The 18,979-nt window shown below is 47.9% G+C and overlaps 4 protein-coding genes across 5 annotated transcripts; 2 read left to right on the forward strand and 2 right to left on the reverse strand.

Moving 5' to 3' along the window:
- Positions 1-754: 754 nt before the first annotated feature.
- Positions 755-3,266, reverse strand: BDCG_03505. Of its 2 annotated transcripts, none has more exons than XM_045419118.1 (6): positions 2,407-2,727; positions 2,197-2,210; positions 1,965-2,041; positions 1,567-1,866; positions 1,322-1,470; positions 755-1,255 (listed from the first exon to the last, which is right to left on the reverse strand). In XM_045419118.1, exons 1-6 carry the CDS (start codon positions 2,492-2,494, stop codon positions 1,122-1,124), a joined length of 762 nt encoding a protein of 253 aa, XP_045275527.1. In that variant the 5' UTR covers positions 2,495-2,727; the 3' UTR covers positions 755-1,121. The 2 variants fall into 2 exon arrangements, with proteins under 2 accessions (XP_045275527.1, XP_045280473.1); XM_045419119.1 differs by lacking the exon at positions 2,197-2,210 and adding an exon at positions 3,110-3,266 and having other exon boundaries at positions 763-1,255; positions 2,407-2,609.
- A 1,450-nt stretch (positions 3,267-4,716) lies between these two features.
- On the reverse strand, positions 4,717-5,903 carry BDCG_03506 (nicotinamide-nucleotide adenylyltransferase; the record flags this gene model as incomplete). The annotated part of the gene is made up of 3 exons (XM_045419120.1): positions 4,717-5,073; positions 5,151-5,424; positions 5,569-5,903. The coding sequence occupies 3 exons, from the start codon at positions 5,901-5,903 to the stop codon at positions 4,717-4,719; spliced, it is 966 nt and encodes a 321-aa protein (XP_045275528.1).
- Positions 5,904-8,941: 3,038 nt separating this feature from the next.
- BDCG_03507 (E3 ubiquitin-protein ligase TRIP12) lies at positions 8,942-15,435 on the forward strand (the record flags this gene model as incomplete). The annotated part of the gene is made up of 8 exons (XM_045419121.1): positions 8,942-9,108; positions 9,439-9,744; positions 9,835-9,932; positions 10,021-10,664; positions 10,744-12,358; positions 12,426-14,909; positions 14,986-15,135; positions 15,239-15,435. The coding sequence occupies 8 exons, from the start codon at positions 8,942-8,944 to the stop codon at positions 15,433-15,435; spliced, it is 5,661 nt and encodes a 1,886-aa protein (XP_045275529.1).
- A 1,931-nt stretch (positions 15,436-17,366) lies between these two features.
- On the forward strand, positions 17,367-18,967 carry BDCG_03508 (uncharacterized protein; the record flags this gene model as incomplete). The annotated part of the gene is made up of 2 exons (XM_045419122.1): positions 17,367-18,074; positions 18,152-18,967. The coding sequence occupies 2 exons, from the start codon at positions 17,367-17,369 to the stop codon at positions 18,965-18,967; spliced, it is 1,524 nt and encodes a 507-aa protein (XP_045275530.1).
- Positions 18,968-18,979: the final 12 nt, after the last annotated feature.

Here is an 18,979-nt window from a genome sequence, read left to right on the forward strand (position 1 = left end):
GGATAGTTACGAGGCCGGCAACGGGGGCCTGGGCTGTCGTACAGGTGAACGTCGGCGTGGATCTGGACGTCGGCGTGGATATGGACACGGGCGTGGTGGGCGAGTTGGTGGAGGCGGTTTACCCGATATAAACCCCCTCACAATGTCGCAGGAGCATGCGTGGACGATCAACTTCTATGCGGACGAGGTGTTTGAGAACTTTGGCGGGTTGGAGTTGGTGGATAGGAAGCTGCTGCCGCTTGGGGTGCTGAAGGCGTTGCGGTCGCGGATGGTTACCTGGCAGATGGTTTTGTGAACCCGTTGTTCTACAAGTAGTTAAATAGTACATAACCCCATCAGCCACGTCCCCTGGTGCTACCTTTTATTTATTTTTTGTCCCTAGGTTTGAGTGATGCTCACCAGTTTGGCACCCCCCCCGCTCCATGTTTCAGGGGCTTGCATTTCAGCTTTTTTTTTTTTTTTTTTTTTTCCAACTTCATCTATAGTACTTACTCCCTTGTTATCATACCTCATTTTCCGTACGTGACTTGCCATGAGTGCATCATCGGATTCCTTTACAAAATACTATGCTATTAATCAGATATCAGACTGTCTTATACAGAGAGCTGAACATGGTAGAACGCGATCATGACTGTAAATAAATAAAAATTAACAGAATTTTTTATTCAATGAAAATATATATATCGTAGAACACTAAGGTAAAAGAGCTTGATTACTATCAGCCAGCTTTACTAGTAGTTAAGAAGCTGAATCATTTCATATTTATATGTTAACATATTTTCATGAATTGATGCTATATACAATAAGTAGAGAAAATAGAAAGTCATATAGCACAACATTCTATTCATTTATTCATATGAATAGAGTCATATAATCTCACCCAGAGATTTGTATTGTATATCTATTTCCAGTCTTTCAAAAATGTGAAGATGAGCGAAAACACAAGGGGACCCTCTACTCTAAAACTTGGTATCTAATTCTATACCAGTACCAGAAGACAGATATCGCAGATTTTGCCGATCCCCTCTCCACTCTCTTTCTCTTTACCTATCTCTTTATGAATATCTACTGTAGTATATACGATACCATACACCGCATAACTCCTCCTCCCATTTCGCTACTCACACACCCGCCGCCGCAACTGACTTCGGGTCCGTCTTCCCCTCATAAATATCCCTGGTCGTCTGCAGGATAGTGGACCAGTCCTCAAAGAGTGTGTAGGGGATTTTCTCGCGTTGGCAGTATGTTACTAGGTCTATATAAAAATATATGTGAGAATTGGGTGGGCGTCCAGGTAAGAGGGAGGGGTCTATCTACATACCTTTCCCCTTCTTCGCGAAGAGCAGGTCCGTCTGGGACGCTGCTGATAGGTCCGAAACGCCATCACCGGCGTAGAGGAGTGTGGGCCGTTCGCCTGCGGGTAGGGCCGCGTATGGTTTGATTTCGATGGATTTGTCGTGGCCGAAGTGGCTACGAGCGGCGGTAGATCGAATTAGAATATTTGTTGTTTTCCCACTGGTAACCTAATAATAATAGAATAAAAAAGAAAAAGAAAAAGCTCCTCACCTATCATCATGATAAACAATCTGCCACCCGCCCTCAGAATTGATATCCTTCCCATCCCTGCTCGCAACCTGGTTGGCAACAATCTGGATATTATCCGGCTCATGGCCGAGGAGCTTGACGAGCAGAGCGTGGATGACGGGCACCATGCCGGAGGACAGGATGACAATGGGAACATTGTTGTCCCGCGCCCAGTTGTAGAACTCGGTGAAGTGCGGGTCGAGCTCCATGTTTTCGAGGAGGATGCGGATGCATTCGTTGAAGGGGGTCTTGACGCTGTCAAGCATCTCGCGGAAGGAGTCTCTGGAAGGGGGTTTAAGATCGTGTTAGTGATATTGGTATTCAGTTTCCATTTTTTTGAATGAGAATCGAGCTGTATGTGCGAAAAGCGGAGTACATACCGAAACGTGATTTTATCTTCGAGGACGTCGATATTGCCCTGACGGCGCTTTTCCAGTCCATAACCCAGGTTATCGGTCTAATTCAAGAATGTTAGCAATTTTCCTCTTTTTTTTCCTCCACCTCGTAGGTAGGTAATTCATCCCCCTGCGTCCCCAATCCCAAATTTTTGGAAGATAATGGATTATAAAATAAAAGGGGAGCCATAACAAGGATAAAATCCATATATCGTACCATGTAATCATTGCCTATACACCACCACCAGAACAAAAAGCAAAGAGGTAGAGAATCATATTAGAAAAAATCTTCCCATTCATTCTCCAGCTGGCATGGTAGATGTACATGTATGCCTCGACCTCGAAAATGTGCTCTTATACACCACCAGAGCTGGCAACTGATAAGGAAAAAAAAAGTGATTATGCAGGACAGGAAGAGGAGACATACTATCTTTGAGAGTGATGGTGCCATCGAAGTCCGTGAAGAAGATGACCTTCGGCTTCGTCTTCATAGCTGGCAATTCAGTCGAACCCATGGTGGCTGTGGTGTCGCTTCGACTGTTACCGTCCTCGAACAAATGCTAGGGTTGGCAGTCTGTACAGAGCAGGCACTTGGCCTTTCAATTGAGGAATACGCCGTTAATTGATTATCTATAGGTTTGTTTTTGATGTTAGTTGCTAGTTAGGGAGCTTCAGGTCACCTTCAGCAAGGACCAGGCGGAATATGACAAAAAAAAAAAAAAAAAAAAAAAAAAGATGAAATTAAAAGTAGAAAAGCTCAAAACCAAGCACCCTTCCCTCCTGTACTCTTCAAACAAATTAGAGAACGAAGCCAATCCTCCCAAACCAAGCACCTTTCGTTCCCGTAGACACTGATGATATCACAATGCTTTGGTACATGTATCAGAACAGCAATGGGCAGTGGAGGAGAAACAATCTACCACCCAAGTCCCGGGACCAGAACACCGCCACAACCTAGTAGATTTGTAGCTTTGTAGCTTTGCTTGCTTGCTTGATAGATAGATAGATAGATAGATAGATGAGATGGGGGATCGCATTGATATATAGTACAACGGGGGTAAAAATATGCGAAAAAGTGGATATGAACACGCACCACCCCCGCGCAGAATCCTTATTAATGACGTACGTACCTCGGGACGAAAACTTCAACTAACTACCCCAAGTTGAGTGACAGGCAATTGGTGTAGAAGAATCACGTGTGGAATAAGTAGAGTCCAACAAACGAAAGGATTGAAGAAGAGAGAGAGAGAGAGTGAGAGAGGAGAGATAAAGAGGAGAGGACAGAGTATATATATATAATAATAATATATATAACGAATTCAGGGGCAAAGTCTGGGTGGAAATGGCGGGGCAGGAGGCCATAGGCTATTGCAGCGGGATTAGATAAGCTGTCACTCACTCTTCCTCTCCCCACTTCGCTTCTTGGCGCGGGTATATTCAATATAACTTACGCTTGTATGTAACTATTACTACTAACTTCTCATACTCGAACAAAGATCAAAAATTAATATATATAATTTAAATCTATATCAACACCACACCTACATCGCATCCCGGCCAATGCCATCACTAAGATATGCTCGCCAGAGAAAAATACGCTCTACCACCTACCCGCAATCACACCAGCTAGAACAGTGAGAAAACCAAGAACAGAAAACATATAATAAAGAACAAGCAATGATGAAAGAGTAGGAAATATATAACCTTACACAAACCCATCCATCCATCCGCCCCATTTGATGCATGTATTGAAATCGTTAAGAGTAAACCAACAAACACCCTCCCTACCTCCCTCCATCAACCATTAATACCAGCAGCGAGGTGGTTCGAACCATTGCGCGGCTGCCTGTTGTGTGGAAGGCAGAGGAGGGGAGTGATGACTTAGATTTAGGGGTTCTATAAAGCGTGAGAACCGGAGAAGACAAATATATATATAACAGAATAACAGTATCGCTTCCATCATTTATGACATATTTTTCCCTTTTCGTGTTTGTGCCTCCGCCCTGTCGCTATCCTGGTCCTGTTCTGCTCTCGTTCGTTTTTCATTCTATGGGCTGTTGTATCGGGAGGGAGGGATATTCGAGCAATGAGGAGCTGTGAGATCGGTTGGGGCTTAATGAATTGCCTTTATGTAATCGAGGGAGGTGGAAACAACTCGGAAGAAAAGGCAGAGGGGGGTGCTGTGTAGCGGGTGCTGTGTAGCGGATTGCTGTGTAGCGGGTGCGGGTGCGGGCGCGGTACGGTTGCGGCTGGCTTCCTGGGTCCGCGTGCGTCTGTGTGGTTGGTCGGGCTGCCTTACTTTATTTTTTAAAATTTTCGTGCTCCTTTCTTTTCTGCCCATTGAGTGTAGAGACGGATGTATGAATATATACGTATATGCAATATGCAAACATGCCAATGCCAAGCATGTGAGGAACCGGATGGAAGGCATATTCATATTCATACATTCATACATCTCATAGACGAGAAAGACAAGAAGAAAAAAATACATCCATTAAAACCATACCGCATCTCATTAATCCCCGCTGCTTCTATCCCACCTACCGCCGGCATTGCTACTCCCCACCCACCACCCCACGAGAACACCATGTCCGTCCCTGGGGAGGCATCCCCAGCATATGTACGTCAATGTAACATGTTCGTTGAAAACAAAGGATAGTTGGGGACGAGGGGGCCTGGGTGGTCAGGTGACGGGATGAGAAAAAATCATAATCATCATAGAATATATCATATCATCTCATCCACTAGGCCTATCATTTTCATAGGACATCGTCATGTCCTCTTGCTTTCCCTTCCCCTTATCTTGGTGAGAACCAGGGTCGAAGTTGTTGTTGTTCTGTTTCCGTTTTGCCGTAGTAGCAGTAGTAGACGATGACCCTTCATCTTCATACAAGTGGTGTTTCTCAATGTAGTTGATGACAGGGCTGGGAATTAGGTAGCGGACGCTCATCTCGCGCCGGAGGAAGAGGCGGATCTTTGTGCTGCTGACGTCGTTTTGGATTAATTGTTGGATTACGTATATGTTTTCTTTCCAGGGCTGCAGGCTGGCTATTGCTTCGTCGATGTCTGTGCCGGCGCGTTCAACAATGAAGGTCTATATGGACATGTGTCAGTATTGGGGATATCCTTGTGAAAGAAAAAAGAAAAAGAAAGAGAAAAACCGGGACTCACCCCGTATCGTCCAAGGATATGATCTAGATCCTTCTCACTCCACACACCTGGTGTAGACATCGTATGGATGAGATCCGCGCCGGCAAGCAGAGCCACATGCACTGGTTTGCGCGTGCCGTCGCCCGTATCAATGCCACCCAGTACTTCGTTTATGTAATGGTCGAAATGATCTAGCACCTTTGCTGTGGGGATATATTCCTTCTGCATTGGCTCCCACGGATCGACCATAAGCCAATTCGATGTCTTCTCCACAGCCAGTTGACACATGGCAACTCTACGTACCAGAGGAGATTATGCGTCAGCACCATTTCATAGGTAGACTTGACAGGGGGAGGGAGTGCCAGGGCAGAATTAAACTAAAACTAGAACAAAAAAATAGCAATTTGGATAATAATAAGAAGAAGGAAAAAACACATACCTATGTACCGCGCTTGCCAGACCGGCCTTCTTATACGCATCCGAGACAGGTGACAGGTATCCGCCAATCAGCTCAAAATCCGTGCTGAACTTGATGTAATCGGCGGCCATCTCAAACATGCGCAGGTGCAGGTACGTCGTCGGCGAGAAGGAGCCGCAGGCCACAAGGAGGAGCGGGGTTTTGGACGGGTCGGACATGACCTTTTTCAGTCTGTGGTCGGGGAATTTGTAGGATTCCGGGTCCATGGGCGGGAGGGCGACTCTGTTGCCGTTACCTTTGCCCTCGACATCGACATCGACATCGGCACTGGTTAGGGCATAGTCGGCGTCAACCATGGTGTCGCTGGTGACGCGAGTGTGGTGAGGGTGGAGGGATCGGGATCAGAGAGGGGGAGGCGGAGGAGGGGAGTTGAGGAGTATGCGTGAACTGTCCGGTCTTGGAATCGAATCGGCATATAGTATGCGATTATATTATGGGACTGTGGATAAGGCAGGATGGGTTTTGGGATGGGATGGGGGGAGAGAGGATGGAGAGGGCGAAAATGCAATGTTTTCTTTCGGGAGAAAAGATGGGAGTTTATATATATCTATGACTCTGGACGAGAAGGAAAGAGAGAGGGGCCTATTTAATTGGAGTTGGATTTGTGATTCTCGTCGGATTCCCTCGCTGGTATTCTGGAGTAGGCGGAAGAGTAGTGGGGAGTATTTAATTGGAAGGGGAGAGGAGAGGGAAGAAGAAGAAGAAGAAGAAGAAGAAGAAGAGAAGAGAAGAGAAGAGAAAGAAGAATAGCAGGCAGATGCTGGGATTTGGTGGTGGTTGGGTTGGTGATGCTGGATCCGGTGAGGAGCAAAAACTCGCGATGTTCTGTGGCCGGGTAAAATAAAATGCTAATATTTGCTCGGGTGGGGGAACGGAACCCGAGCATGCACAACGGAGTTTATTTAAAAACCAAGGCCATGGGTAGAAGCAAGCCACTGTATTTTCTTTTTCTACTCCTCCTTTCTTTTTTTCGCCCGTTCTTCCTCTTTCTTCAGGCACCGATCCTAACAGATATAAGGTAGAGTACAATATCGCGTCTTTTCGCTGCTGGGCGGCAAATCGTTTCGCAAGAATATATAGGCATATTTATAGCTATGTATGTAACTATTCCAAAGGCAGCGCAACCTCCATCTTCCGGAAGTCGTTTGCGGGCCAAAATTCAGATATCAAACTAGCCTGGGGCCTGAATAATACATCTGCAGACAGCAGCGAGTATTTAGCCAACTAAACACTCCAGACGTGACACGATGATGTCAGTGAGATCTTAGACAACCCTTTGCCTGCCTAGGAGCAAGGCAGACATCTTGGGCAGTTCCATGCAGTTGGCTAAATATCCGTGTTTAATTCATATCTTCTGGCACCAGCGGTTTTCTTGTTGCGTGTTGACTTACTACGTAGAGCTGCAGTGCGATGACTTTTGGCATCAGCTGAGTCGTCGTTGTTTGTTCACCTGTTCATTAGAATCAGAAATAGTTCGGGGGAAAATTCTTCACGATTATGATCATTAGCTGCCGATGATGATGAGAGATTGGAATATTTGTTGGTTCTACTCCCATTGCAGTGCGATCGATGTCTACGGCGTAGATAGCTAAATATCAACTAGTTGACGCTTCTCTTGCCAGCGTTGAGATGTAGTTATGGCAAGAGTCCTGGAACATAGGATGCTTTTGTCTTAGGCATTTGATCATGTAAATCAATTTTAATCCGCATGATGAGTTGAGATGCAGCTCAATATCAAGGAGGAGAAGACTGACTGTGCGGTGTGTAACATTATCTGGGGTGTCTTTTGATGTCCACGGTGGGGTGGGTTAACTAGATATTTGTAAGAAACGCCATTTCTAACTTCCTCGCGTGATACTCCCCTCACGGGCGATGTATATGATATGTGTGTGTAAGAGACCTCATCTCATGTATACAGAAATCCTCTCCTCTGACCTTCAAATGCCCCCCCGGTTTCGGGCTTGCGTTGGGGGCTTCGGGGTTCACAAACATAGGCGTTGGTTAGTGTGTGGTATTTTAGGCCATGATTTATTTATTTAGGCATGACGGGCGCTGAGGATGCCTGACGTGACGGGTGGAAGCTGGGGGAAGCAACCTCATTTTATTACGGCTCCTCCCGTAGGAGTTGTAAATATGTGCCATACATACAATAACTACATCTATCGGCTTGGGACAACCCACTACTGATCACCAACGCAGTTCTGAAAGAAATTAAATAATAATAAATATGTCCATCGTAGTCATAGTTTTTCAAGACAAAGAGAATGAGGTGCCTTCTTCCCTCTGTTTCTGTTTAACTTTCCTGTTTCTGTTTAACTATTGGCATATTGGAGAGTTGACTATGTAACATTATTGGAAGGTTATTGTTATTATTAGTGGATCCTTCTCCCGCATATTCTACGACCTGGATTAAAAGAAAGAAGTCGAAATATAGGCGGACCAAAGAGCTTTTTCCTGGGTTTCTTGCACTTATCCAGTATTAAAACTAGAGGTTGGATGTGGCAGTCATTGGGGTTTGTTTGGAGAGTGAGTGCCAATGAAAAGGATGAAGAGAGAGAAGAAGATTGATTCGACATGGTAAAAAGGCGAAAAGAACAGAAAATGCCCATCCCATCCATCCGTCCTCCTGAGTGCGTTGGCAAATTTAGGGGGATATCATATATTTTAACTATTTAGTTATTATAGTTGTCGTCATTTGCTAGGGGACCAAACATCGCCAGGACGCAATCAACTAACGTACCATCTGGATTTGAGAGGGTTGATACGCTCTTCTTCTCTAATTTTTATTTTTTTAATTTTTATTATTTTTATTATTTTTATTATTTTTATATATTAGTTACTGTACATTTTTTGCCTCCCAATGTTTTAACAGCAAGCTGTATCTTCGATTTATGTACAGTAGTAGTAGTACATTGCCCGCTGGCTGATGAAGGCTGATGAAGGCTGATAAAGGCTGGTTGGTTGTGGGCTGCTTCTATCTCCATCGCGGTCTTGGCGTGAGTCCGTCGTGGTTCCGCTGTCTTGCATCGAACTGATCTCCCTCCTCCTCGCCCACATCCACCGCTTCCTCTTCATCATCTCTTCAACACCAACTCTCCAACTCTCCAACTTACCACCTCCACCCTCCACGACGCTTTACCTCTCTATATTTCTTTACTGTCTGCTCTCTCCCTCTGCAGCTGAATGATCCCTTTACCGAGTACCGCCCACTGCTCTGTGTCTTCCCGGCTCGCCTCCCGCCCTCGACCTTTGCTCGTCATCCAACCCTCCACTCCTCGGTCCAACAGAACTGCGGATGGCGGGTTGAAGACTGGCACTGTGTGTGAACATACTTATGGCCAAGCGAACTGCTACTCCTTCTGAACAGTCTGGACTGATCCCGGAGTCTTCATCCTCTGCTGTCACCGCCTCCTCTGTCTCCTTCTCCGCCTCCGATTCTAATTCCTACCGTCTCGCTCCGGGAGCTTCTCTCGAGACTTCTCCACCTTCTTCTTCTCATAGGTATTGCCTCCTCCAGATTCTCTCTAGCTTCCACCTCCTTCTCTAATACGCCTCTTTGGTCTTCTTTTTACTTTTTCTTTTCTTTTCTTTTCATTTCTTTCTTTCTTTCTTTTTTTTCAAATTCCCTACTTTCTCTTCCCTTATTTTCCTCCTTACCGCTTTTCTTACTCTTTGGAATCTCCCATTTCGAACTCGATTGTAGAAGCTTAGAAAGCAAAAGAGGCCCTTCTTCTATTCTCCTATATCTAGTGCCCTTATCTTGCATGGGATCTTCTACCGAGTTGCTATCATCAAAGAGAACAAGGAATTAAGCTTCTCAATGTTCCCCAGGATCACCCGCTCAGCTGCACGGCTCGCGGCAGACTCACCCTCATCGACCTCTCGTCCTGCATCCTCTTCCACCGTTTCGCCTCCCCAACCCCCACCACCACCCCCACAGGCCCGGAAACGAAAAGTCTCGACTACCACGCGGCCCTCGAGACCCTCAAGCGATCAGGCGCAGCTTCCCCCAGCGTCCCCACCCCGGCGAGCTAAAAGAGTGAAACTGACGGGCTCATCATCTTCTGACCTTTCAGCCTCTGTGTCTCAAAGACGGGTTGGTTCCAGACAACAACCACCGGCAATGTCCCAGCCTAGGTATGTCCTGGAATTCATAAGCTCCTGCTGAATTTTTATGCTTGATTATTAGATGCCGGGCTAGTATCGTACTGACTGACTGCCGCACAGCCCCCCTACTCGTCCCTCGGATGATAGTTCAAAAACCCCTGCCTCATCATCCGCTGCTCCTAGACAGCGGCCCAGTAGGAATAAGAATCCATCACAAGGTATGCGGGCGATATTGTGGTGTTATCAGAATAAATTGGTTTGTTTGGTAATAGCTACACTGATTCTAACAGCGATATGTTCGTTCAGATGCTCCTTCCACCCAAACTTCCCCTTCACGTCGCCAAAGAAAACATCGCCTTTCCAAACGCGAATCAGATGTTACGATGAAGGAACCTGAAGAAAATCAGCAAGAGGAGGAGACGCCCGAAGCGAAAGAGACGGAAGCATCCACTTCGGGTGATTCGAATGAGGGTCCACATCCATCTGGTATGACCGATGAGGAGGATGGGGACCCTTTCCGTAATGGTCTATTCGGCACCCGGAGCCCCATGGGCCTACAGAATACTCTACGAGCTCTCAGTGGCATGATGAGTGGGACATCCTCTCGACTACGTGATATCCTCAATAACCTACGAAACACGGAAGATCCGTCGATCCAACTTATTGCTTTGCAGGAGCTTTCAGATCTGTTGCTGGTTTCCAATGAAGATAACCTAGCGGGGCAATTTTCTCCTGACCCTTTCGTTAAGGAGCTCGTGAGGCTCATGCAACCCAGCGAGACAGGGGAGGAAAATCCTGAGATTATGCTTCTTGCATGTCGTAGCTTGGCCAACATGATGGAAGCCCTTCGGGGATCTGTTGCAAACGTTGTTTATGGTGGTGCAGTACCTGTTCTTTGTCAGAAGTTGCTGGATATACAGTTCATAGACCTTGCTGAACAAGCTCTGAGTGTATGTGTTCATCCCTCTAGCACCCCAAGCATCAAAGCATCCGATTTTCATCAGAACTAATCATCTTTTCATGTAACAGACACTTGCCAAGATCTCCGTTGATTTCCCTTCGTCGATTGTTCGTGAAGGAGGCCTCACGGCGTGTCTCTCCTACTTAGACTTCTTCCCCACCAGCACCCAGCGTACGGCTGTAATAACAGCTGCAAATTGTTGCCGCAACCTACCTCATGATTCGTTCCCTGTTATCCGGGATGTCATGCCAACGTTGCTCAACGTCCTTTCCAGCAATGACCAAAAGGTCGTAGAACAGGGATGCCTATGCGTTTCTCGGGTGGTTGAAAGTTTCAAATACAAACCAGAAAAGTTGGAGCAATTGATTAAACCCGACATGTTGAGGGCGATCCTTCGGTTGCTTTTACCTGGCACTACAAATTTGATCGGTCCCCATATTCACACCCAGTTCCTCCGCGTACTTGCCATCACCGCCAAATCAAGTCCGCGCCTGTCTGTCGAGCTCCTTAAGATGAATGTGGTGGATACACTATATCAAATTTTGACCGGGGTCTCTCCCCCCTCTGAGGCAGGTAGCTCAATCAAAATAGATAGTGTGCACATCATGCAAGCTCTGATCCATCGCCCGCGAGAGCAGGTATTTGAAACTTTGAATGTTATTTGCGAGCTTCTTCCTGGAGTTCCAAATGAATCCCTAGTTGTTTCCGACTATAATATAACAGCCAACTTTGAGAGCGATATCTTTCCAGTTTCCAGGACGCCCCGAACAAAGGCATTGGCAGAGCAAAGAGTTAAGCGTCTCAAAGGGTGTAAAACGGAGATCAAACGTTTTGCTACAATCTTGCTGCCAACACTGACTGATGCTTACTCCAGTACAGTTAACTTGTCCGTTAGGCAAAAGGTGCTTGTGGCGCAGCTAAAGATGCTACAGAATCTAGATGCTCAAATTATCGAAGACGCCCTACGCACTGTGCCCTATGCCTCATTTTTGGCTGCCATTTTGTCACAAAAGGACCACATGTCTCTTGTTGCGTTGGCTCTACAGTGTGCAGAGCTCCTCTTTGAACGCCTCGAGGACATTTATCAGTACCAATTTCATCGCGAGGGGGTAATCACAGAAATAACAAAGCTTGCCGAAACTCCGTTGTCTGCTGAACCTAAAGATTCTAAGCGTGAAGTTGACCTTGAAAATGGACGTTCCTCCGAGAAGGGTGACGAGAATTCTGAAGATGAGGAGGAAAAGGATCACGTGATGAATCATGACGAGGACAGCCAGGAGGATGAAGATGACGAAGACGATGAGGATAATGATGAGGACAACGATGACATGTCCGAATCAGAGAGCTCTTCATCCGTATCGGGTGGGCCCATGTCTCGAAATGCGGACTCGGCGCTTCAGGATTTTGTGACTTGCAGCGCCAAGAAATTTCTCCGTATCTACGATGGTAGTAAGGGCAAAGGCATGCATGATCAAGCGCTGGCAATTCTTCAGTCGCTGCAGGCACTCGTGGGGGAGATTGAAGCTTGTTATAACAACGTGAAACCCATCGATGGTTATGTGCTTTTCCAAAAACTGGCGGCCTACTTCGACGGTGATGCGCTTGAGAGTATTACAAGCTCTGAATTGCTTAGCTCGGGGATCATTCAAGTTTTGCTAGACGTGATTAGCAAGAAGGATCAAGGTAAGATATGAGTCAATGGACTCCATATCATAAATTTGTTTCCAGCTAACTCCGTAATCTTCTACAGTACCCGGAAAGGATGCCAGAACAGATTTTCTCCGAGCTTTTATGGAATCGGACATCTCAACGGAGACCGTCAGCAAAGTTGGCTCGCCCACTACTCCTTTCAGTGTTTTGATTCATAAACTCCATGACCTGCTGAGCCGAACGGAACATTACGAAGTAATCACTGTTAATCACAGCTCTCTGGATAACAGGAACGCCACATCCATGCTCTCAAAGCAACTGCGACTCCGCCTAATTGCTGACGAGGAATCCGATATCCCCAAACCGTACAAAAATATGATGGTATCGATCCACGCAATCGCCAACTTTAAGGCTCTTGATGACTATCTTCGTCCTCGAATCAGCTTATCCGAACGTCCCAGAGGCTCGCGGAATCGTGATACTATATTTTCCCAGTTGTCTGGCTCCTCTAGATCTCGAGATGCTGCAGGAAGTGGAACTGAGACAGCGCTCTCTGGAGGGCTTGAGCAGCCTAACTTACCTCCCCCTCCTCCACAGCAGGCCACTTCGTCCCGAAGTACACGAGTTCCAGAGAGATCTAAACCTCAACGTTCGTCATCCACGCGGACGCCAACATCTGGAGGTTCTGATGAGCGTTCTCTCCGAACGAGATACCCGAATCGACATCAACCACCACCTCCCGATGACGAAACAGATGGTACTGATGAGCCTCTAGAATGCGCTGATGAGAGGCAGCTGACCGATGACGAGGAAGGGGAAGAAGAGGATGATGCGTTGGATGCCATTGTTGATGACCTTGAAGACGATCTCTCTGATGAGGAAGTTGCAGATCCGACGGCAGTTAACTTGGAAGTTGCTGCAACAGGGAAAGTAACTGCTCGTAAAGAAGACGGAACGAGAGTTTCAACACCTCAGCAGTCAAACCAAACAGGAAGACCGTCATCATCTGCTCCAACTTCTGGCCAATCTCTAGGCGGATCTTTGGCCTTTGCTGGTCGACCATTCTCATACGCCGCGGCAATTGCCTCCATTCCACAGGACTGGCATATCGAGTTCCGTGTCGATGACAAACCAATCTCCCATGAGACAACGGTGTATCGCGCAATCCACCATAATAGAGAACATCTGAGCGATTGCCATGCGCGTAATGTGTGGTCCATGGTTCACACAATCAAGTACAAACGCGTCCAGGGGCCACCGCCACCAGAACCATCCACACTGACCCCGAACTCTAGCAATTTGTCGTTGGAGACGGATTCCAGTGGTATGCCAGAGTCCCTGAGTAAGAATCCGACAACGGCATCTATCCTCAAGCTACTCGGACTTCTGCATGGAATGAACGCCCAGCTCGATGACATCCTGGCAGAGAGCAACCATCAGATTAGAGTTGTCAAAGAACCTCTGGCACAATTCCTTAATACAAAGCTAACCGCCAAGCTCAACCGACAACTCGAAGAACCATTGATTGTGGCTAGCAGCTGCCTCCCAAGCTGGAGCGAGGATCTTGCGCGCCATTTCCCATTCCTCTTCCCCTTCGAAACTCGACACCTCTTCCTACAATCGACGTCCTTCGGCTATGCGCGGTCTATGATGCGATGGCAAGGGTCGCAGTCTGATGAAAACCGACGAGATCAGAGACGTGATGATCGCCCGTACGCGGGACGTCTACAGCGGCAGAAAGTGCGCATCTCGCGGTCTCGCATCTTAGATTCTGCCATGAAGGTCATGGAGTTGTACGGTTCGTCGCCCAGCGTTCTTGAAGTTGAATACTTTGAGGAAGTCGGTACAGGTCTTGGTCCGACGTTGGAGTTCTACTCAACCGTTTCAAAAGAATTTTCCAAGAAGAAGCTCAAGCTATGGCGAGAACATGATTCGAACGACAAGAACGATTATGTCTTCCACAAACTGGGTCTGTTCCCTGCTCCCATGAGTCGTGAACAGGCTTCGTCGGAAGCGGGCAAGAAGCAGCTTCAATACTTCAAGGGCCTTGGCAAATTCGTCGCTCGATCTATGTTGGACTCAAGAATTATCGATATCGCCTTCAACCCCATCTTTTTCCGCATTGGTGGTGCCACCTCATCAACAGTGACTCCGACTATCGCAACCGTCAAGGCTGTGGATCCCGAACTTGCCAATTCCCTGACTCTCGTGAAACGGTTCGTGACCGCACAGGCCAGCATAAATGCCGATGATTCTCTCAGCGCCGAAGAAAAAGCCCGCGCGCTGGATGAGCTTACCGTCGATGGTGTCCGGGTCGAGGATCTGGGCTTAGACTTCACGTTGCCGGGACACCCTTCGATTCAGATGATTCCGCATGGCTCTTCCATTGCTGTGACGATGGATAATGTTGGGTCCTATGTCAGCAAAGTCATCGATATGACTCTGGGTAGTGGCGTGCAGGCGCAGCTCGATGCGTTCCGTGCTGGGTTCTCACAAGTGTTCCCGTATTCTTCACTGCAGTCGTTTACGCCTGATGAGCTTGTGATGTTATTCGGGCAGGTTGAGGAGGATTGGTCGATTGAGAGTATGTTGATTGTATCCCTTTTTAATTGGGTTTATACAATTTGGCGTTGGGATTACTAACTTCTCTGTTTTTGCAGCATTGATGGACTCGATGAAAGCGGACCACGGCTTTAACATGGACAGCAAAAGCGTGCGCAATTTGCTACAGGTTATGAGCGAATTTACCAAACAAGAGCGTCGCGACTTTTTGCAGTTCGTAACCGGCAGCCCCAAGCTTCCCATTGGAGGTAAGTCAAACACAAAAACCATCCCCTCTCCCCCCTTCCATCCGCCCCTGTCTATTTGCGTTAAAAGTCACGAACTTCCATATCCTAACTATCAACTCCGCAGGCTTCAAAAGTCTTACTCCAATGTTCACCGTCGTCTGCCGCCCCAGCGACCCTCCGTATCTACCGGACGACTATCTCCCCAGCGTAATGACATGCGTCAACTACCTCAAGTTACCCGATTATACCAACATCGATATCCTCCGTGAACGGCTCAATGTTGCCATGCATGAGGGACAGGGGGCGTTCCATCTGTCTTAGTTTTCGATTTCGTTCGCGGGTAGTTTTTCCTTTTTAAATCTTGCATTTCTATTTCCTGTGTTTGTGTTGTGTTGGCAGTGTTTGTCCTGACTCTCTGTATCCTCCGTATGCCCGGCCCCTTGGGAGTTCCAAAACATTTTGCTTTTGTCTGCCCATGTTTTCGTTCCGCTGCACCCCTTCCCTGTTATCATTTTGTTTCATCTTTACTTTTTTCCATCTTTCTATGTATTTCCCTCGGCCAAATTCAATATCTCACCATCCAAAATCCTTTCTTTGACTAACGGAAGCTTCATGCATTCTCATGTAATCTTGCTTTTCTATTTATTTTTTGTTCCTCCTTTACTCATGATTCATTCCACCCAAATACCTGCATGCATGACTCTATTTAAAATCTTGAAAGGCTGGTTCGATATTCCATTTCCCCCGATGTTCATTTCTTTTCGATTTGTCTGCCTTTTCTTTCCATGGTACATTTTCACATTTTGTTCTCTCTGTTTTCTCCTTTCTTTTTTAAAAAAGCGAAGATCATTAGTTTTAAATTTCGGGAGGCGGAGGTGAGGAGCGTGATGGGAGCGGCGCTGGGTGTGTTCGAGGTGGTGGATGTCAATACGAGACTGGATCCCAGCCTGCCCTATGGATGTGCAGCACCATACTGCAGCGGAGGGATGAAAAATGAAAGTGTCATGGCAATATGGCGATGGAATTAATTATGACTTCGAAGAACATGGCTTGCATGAGCGAGAAACTATGGGCAACGGATTTTGCTCGAGATTTATTTTCTAGTTTCTTTTCTTCTCCTTTTCTCTGCTAAACATGGGCCGCTCAGGTCAGGCCAGACATATCGGCGTTATATGGGGTTTGATTTTGTTTTTACTTGACTCGCCTCTTCCTTTTTCCAATACTATTTATTCCATTTCCTCTTGTGCTCCTTTCTCCTTTCATCCGTTTAGTATTTACTGTGGCAGGTGGTAACTTATGTTTATGTAGGAAACCGGAGGAAAAAATATGCCCCTTATTACATTACTTTTCTGTTTTTGCCTTTATTCTCCCCACTAAACCCAATCAGCCACAACCTCTCTTCCAAGTTGAACTACAATACATCCATTAGCAAGATCCTCCGTAAATATTTCTCTCGTTCTTATCGTTCCCATTCCCATTCCTCCCTCTGACCGTTTGCCCCTTTTCCAATCACGTGAGAAAACTCTTTCTTGGCGCTTAACTATCCCTTAAGCACCTAAGGAAGGCGGTGGCGCGCGGCAAAAAGACCCAACTTCCCTTGCTCAGCCCTAAGTGTATATATACACGCAAACCTTCTCCAGCCTCCACACGCCGCTTGCAACCTGTTAATAATCAGGTGGGATGGGGATTTGCGATTTCTATAGACTCCAGCTACTTCTCTGATTTGAATACGATATAAGGACGAGGGGTCGGTCGGTGAGAAGAATAAGCTAGCCCGGAGGCCTTGTCGCATCCCCGCCTGTGTGACGGAGTGGAGATGCGGAGTTAACAGACCTATATTATATTTATATATATAATCCCAGCTCAATTGGCAGAGGGACCAACCCGACGATTTACCAGGCAGTCTGAGTGCTTGTTGCGTGGCGCACATCTTTCTGTGCAATTCACGCTCTCAGGAGCGAAGAAGCTACTACGTCTTATCGGCGGTAAACAACGCAATTAACTACCCAACCCAATACCGAAGCCCCTTTTCAATGCGCGGGCCTCCTACGCACTTCTATCATTGTATCTATTATAGAGCTTGACCTACAACCCTCTTTTTTTTCTCGCAACACCACCGTCTTTCCCAGCGTGGCATTACTGGTATTGCGCGCAGGGAACAAACATTACACACAGGGACGATTTATCTACAAATCTAAAAGAAGACCTAATCACACCACGCGCACCCGCAAAACCCTCAGAAGAGCAGAACGATGGACGAATTTGCCCAAACGCGTGGCGTCGACGACCTCTTCGACGACGAAATCATCCCCCTTCCCCCTCAAGAGGTCGTGATCGAATACCCCCCAGAACCTGTACCGGAACCCGCAGCACACGAACCTACCCTTCAACGACCGACTTCGTCCGGCCCACGACCACCCTCGCAACCACGTGCATCCCATTCACCGGGAAAACAACAGCAACAACAGCAACAGCAACAACAACAAGAACAATCGAGCCACGAGTCGCCGGCCCCGCCTGAAGCGCAGCATAATACTGGTGCCGCCGGGTATAGGGATGGAAATCATAACAGAGGTCGTGGGAACGGGCGCGGATATAGTGGGGAGAGGGGGAGAGGACGAGGCAGAGGAGGAGGAGGAGCTAATGGTGGTGGGCGTGGTGGGCGTGGTGGGCGTGGTGGGCGTGGTGGGAGGCGGGTGAGGTCCCAAGGTGTGGAGGCGAGCCGTGATGCGCCGACTCCTCCACCCGCGGCGGGTGGTGCAGAGGGGGAGGAACAGGTGGGGGATGCTAAAGAGGGGGGAGGGGATGTGGATGGGAAAGAAAGGGAGGAAATTCGGGATGGGGAGAATGGTGGGGATGAGAAAACCAAAGAACAGAGCACGCCCGCGCCGGCGCCTTCACCTGCGCCTAGGACCTTTGCGGTTAAGGGAGATAGAAGTGGAACGGGTGGCGTGAAGAAGGTAAGAATGTACCTCTTGAATTTCGCCGATGTTCAAATATACATGATACTAACTACAACTGTTTTGCCTTCCCGCAGCCCAAACTCACCGAAGATGAACTCACGGAACGCATGAAAGCCGCCAAACTCAAAGCAGCAGAACGGGCGGCCGCCCACGCTCGTGCTGAAGCCGACGAAGCCTCGTTCCTCGAACGAGAACGCATCGCCGCCGAAAAGCGCCGTGAAGAAATGCAGAACCGCCGCGTGATGAACGGCGAGCGGGAGAGGAATCGGCAACGAAAGCTTGACGCCCAGACTAGGCGCGAGTGGGATATTGAGAAGTCTGCGGAGGCATTCGCGCCGACGGCCGGGAGGGGTCGGGGCGGGGCTGCAAGTTCTTATCGACGCGGTGCGCATGGTGGCGTGTTGTATGATGGGGCCACCACTGCTGGTGCGGGGGATGGTATGCGTGGTCAAACGGAAGAACCGTTCACGGATCCTGACGACGGTGGATATTTCCGCGGGAGGGGAAGCGGGCGCGGAAACCCGCGTCGCGGCCGGGGCGGCAGGGGTCGTGGTCGTGGGGATTATGCTGGCAGACAGATGTATGGGGGCTCATCTGGGCCTGATGTCAGGAAGTGGGTGGAAGGCGTGTCGCCTCATCATCCCCCGCCTGAGCCTCCACGTGTCAGCGCGGAAGAGGATTTCCCCGCGCTACCAAGTGTGTCTGGAGGAGGTGGAAATGGGAATAGAAATGGGAACGGTAAGGATGATGTTACTACACCACTGTCGCCGCAGGGGACGTGGGCGGAGCAGGTGGAGATGACTCAGGAAGAGCGGAAGACGCAACAACAGTCTTTACATGGGGCACTGTCATCGATGAGCTTAAAGGAAAAAGAGAAGGTTGGTTCGTGAGGTGTGGAACTC

Source organism: Blastomyces dermatitidis, assembly GCF_000003525.1.
Source record: "Blastomyces dermatitidis ER-3 genomic scaffold supercont1.3, whole genome shotgun sequence".
Classification (NCBI taxonomy): domain Eukaryota; kingdom Fungi; phylum Ascomycota; class Eurotiomycetes; order Onygenales; family Ajellomycetaceae; genus Blastomyces; species Blastomyces dermatitidis.

Bases quoted from the DNA above. Each gene is read 5' to 3' on its own strand.
- BDCG_03505 (XM_045419118.1), bottom strand. From the start codon at position 2,494: ATGGGTTCGACTGAATTGCCAGCTATGAAGACGAAGCCGAAGGTCATC. The intron at 1,867-1,964 runs GTATGTACTCCG...ACCCCCTTCCAG, and splicing joins GAAGATAAAATCACGTTTCG to AGACTCCTTCCGCGAGATGC. The intron at 1,256-1,321 runs GTATGTAGATAG...ATTTTTATATAG, and splicing joins CTTCGCGAAGAAGGGGAAAG to ACCTAGTAACATACTGCCAA.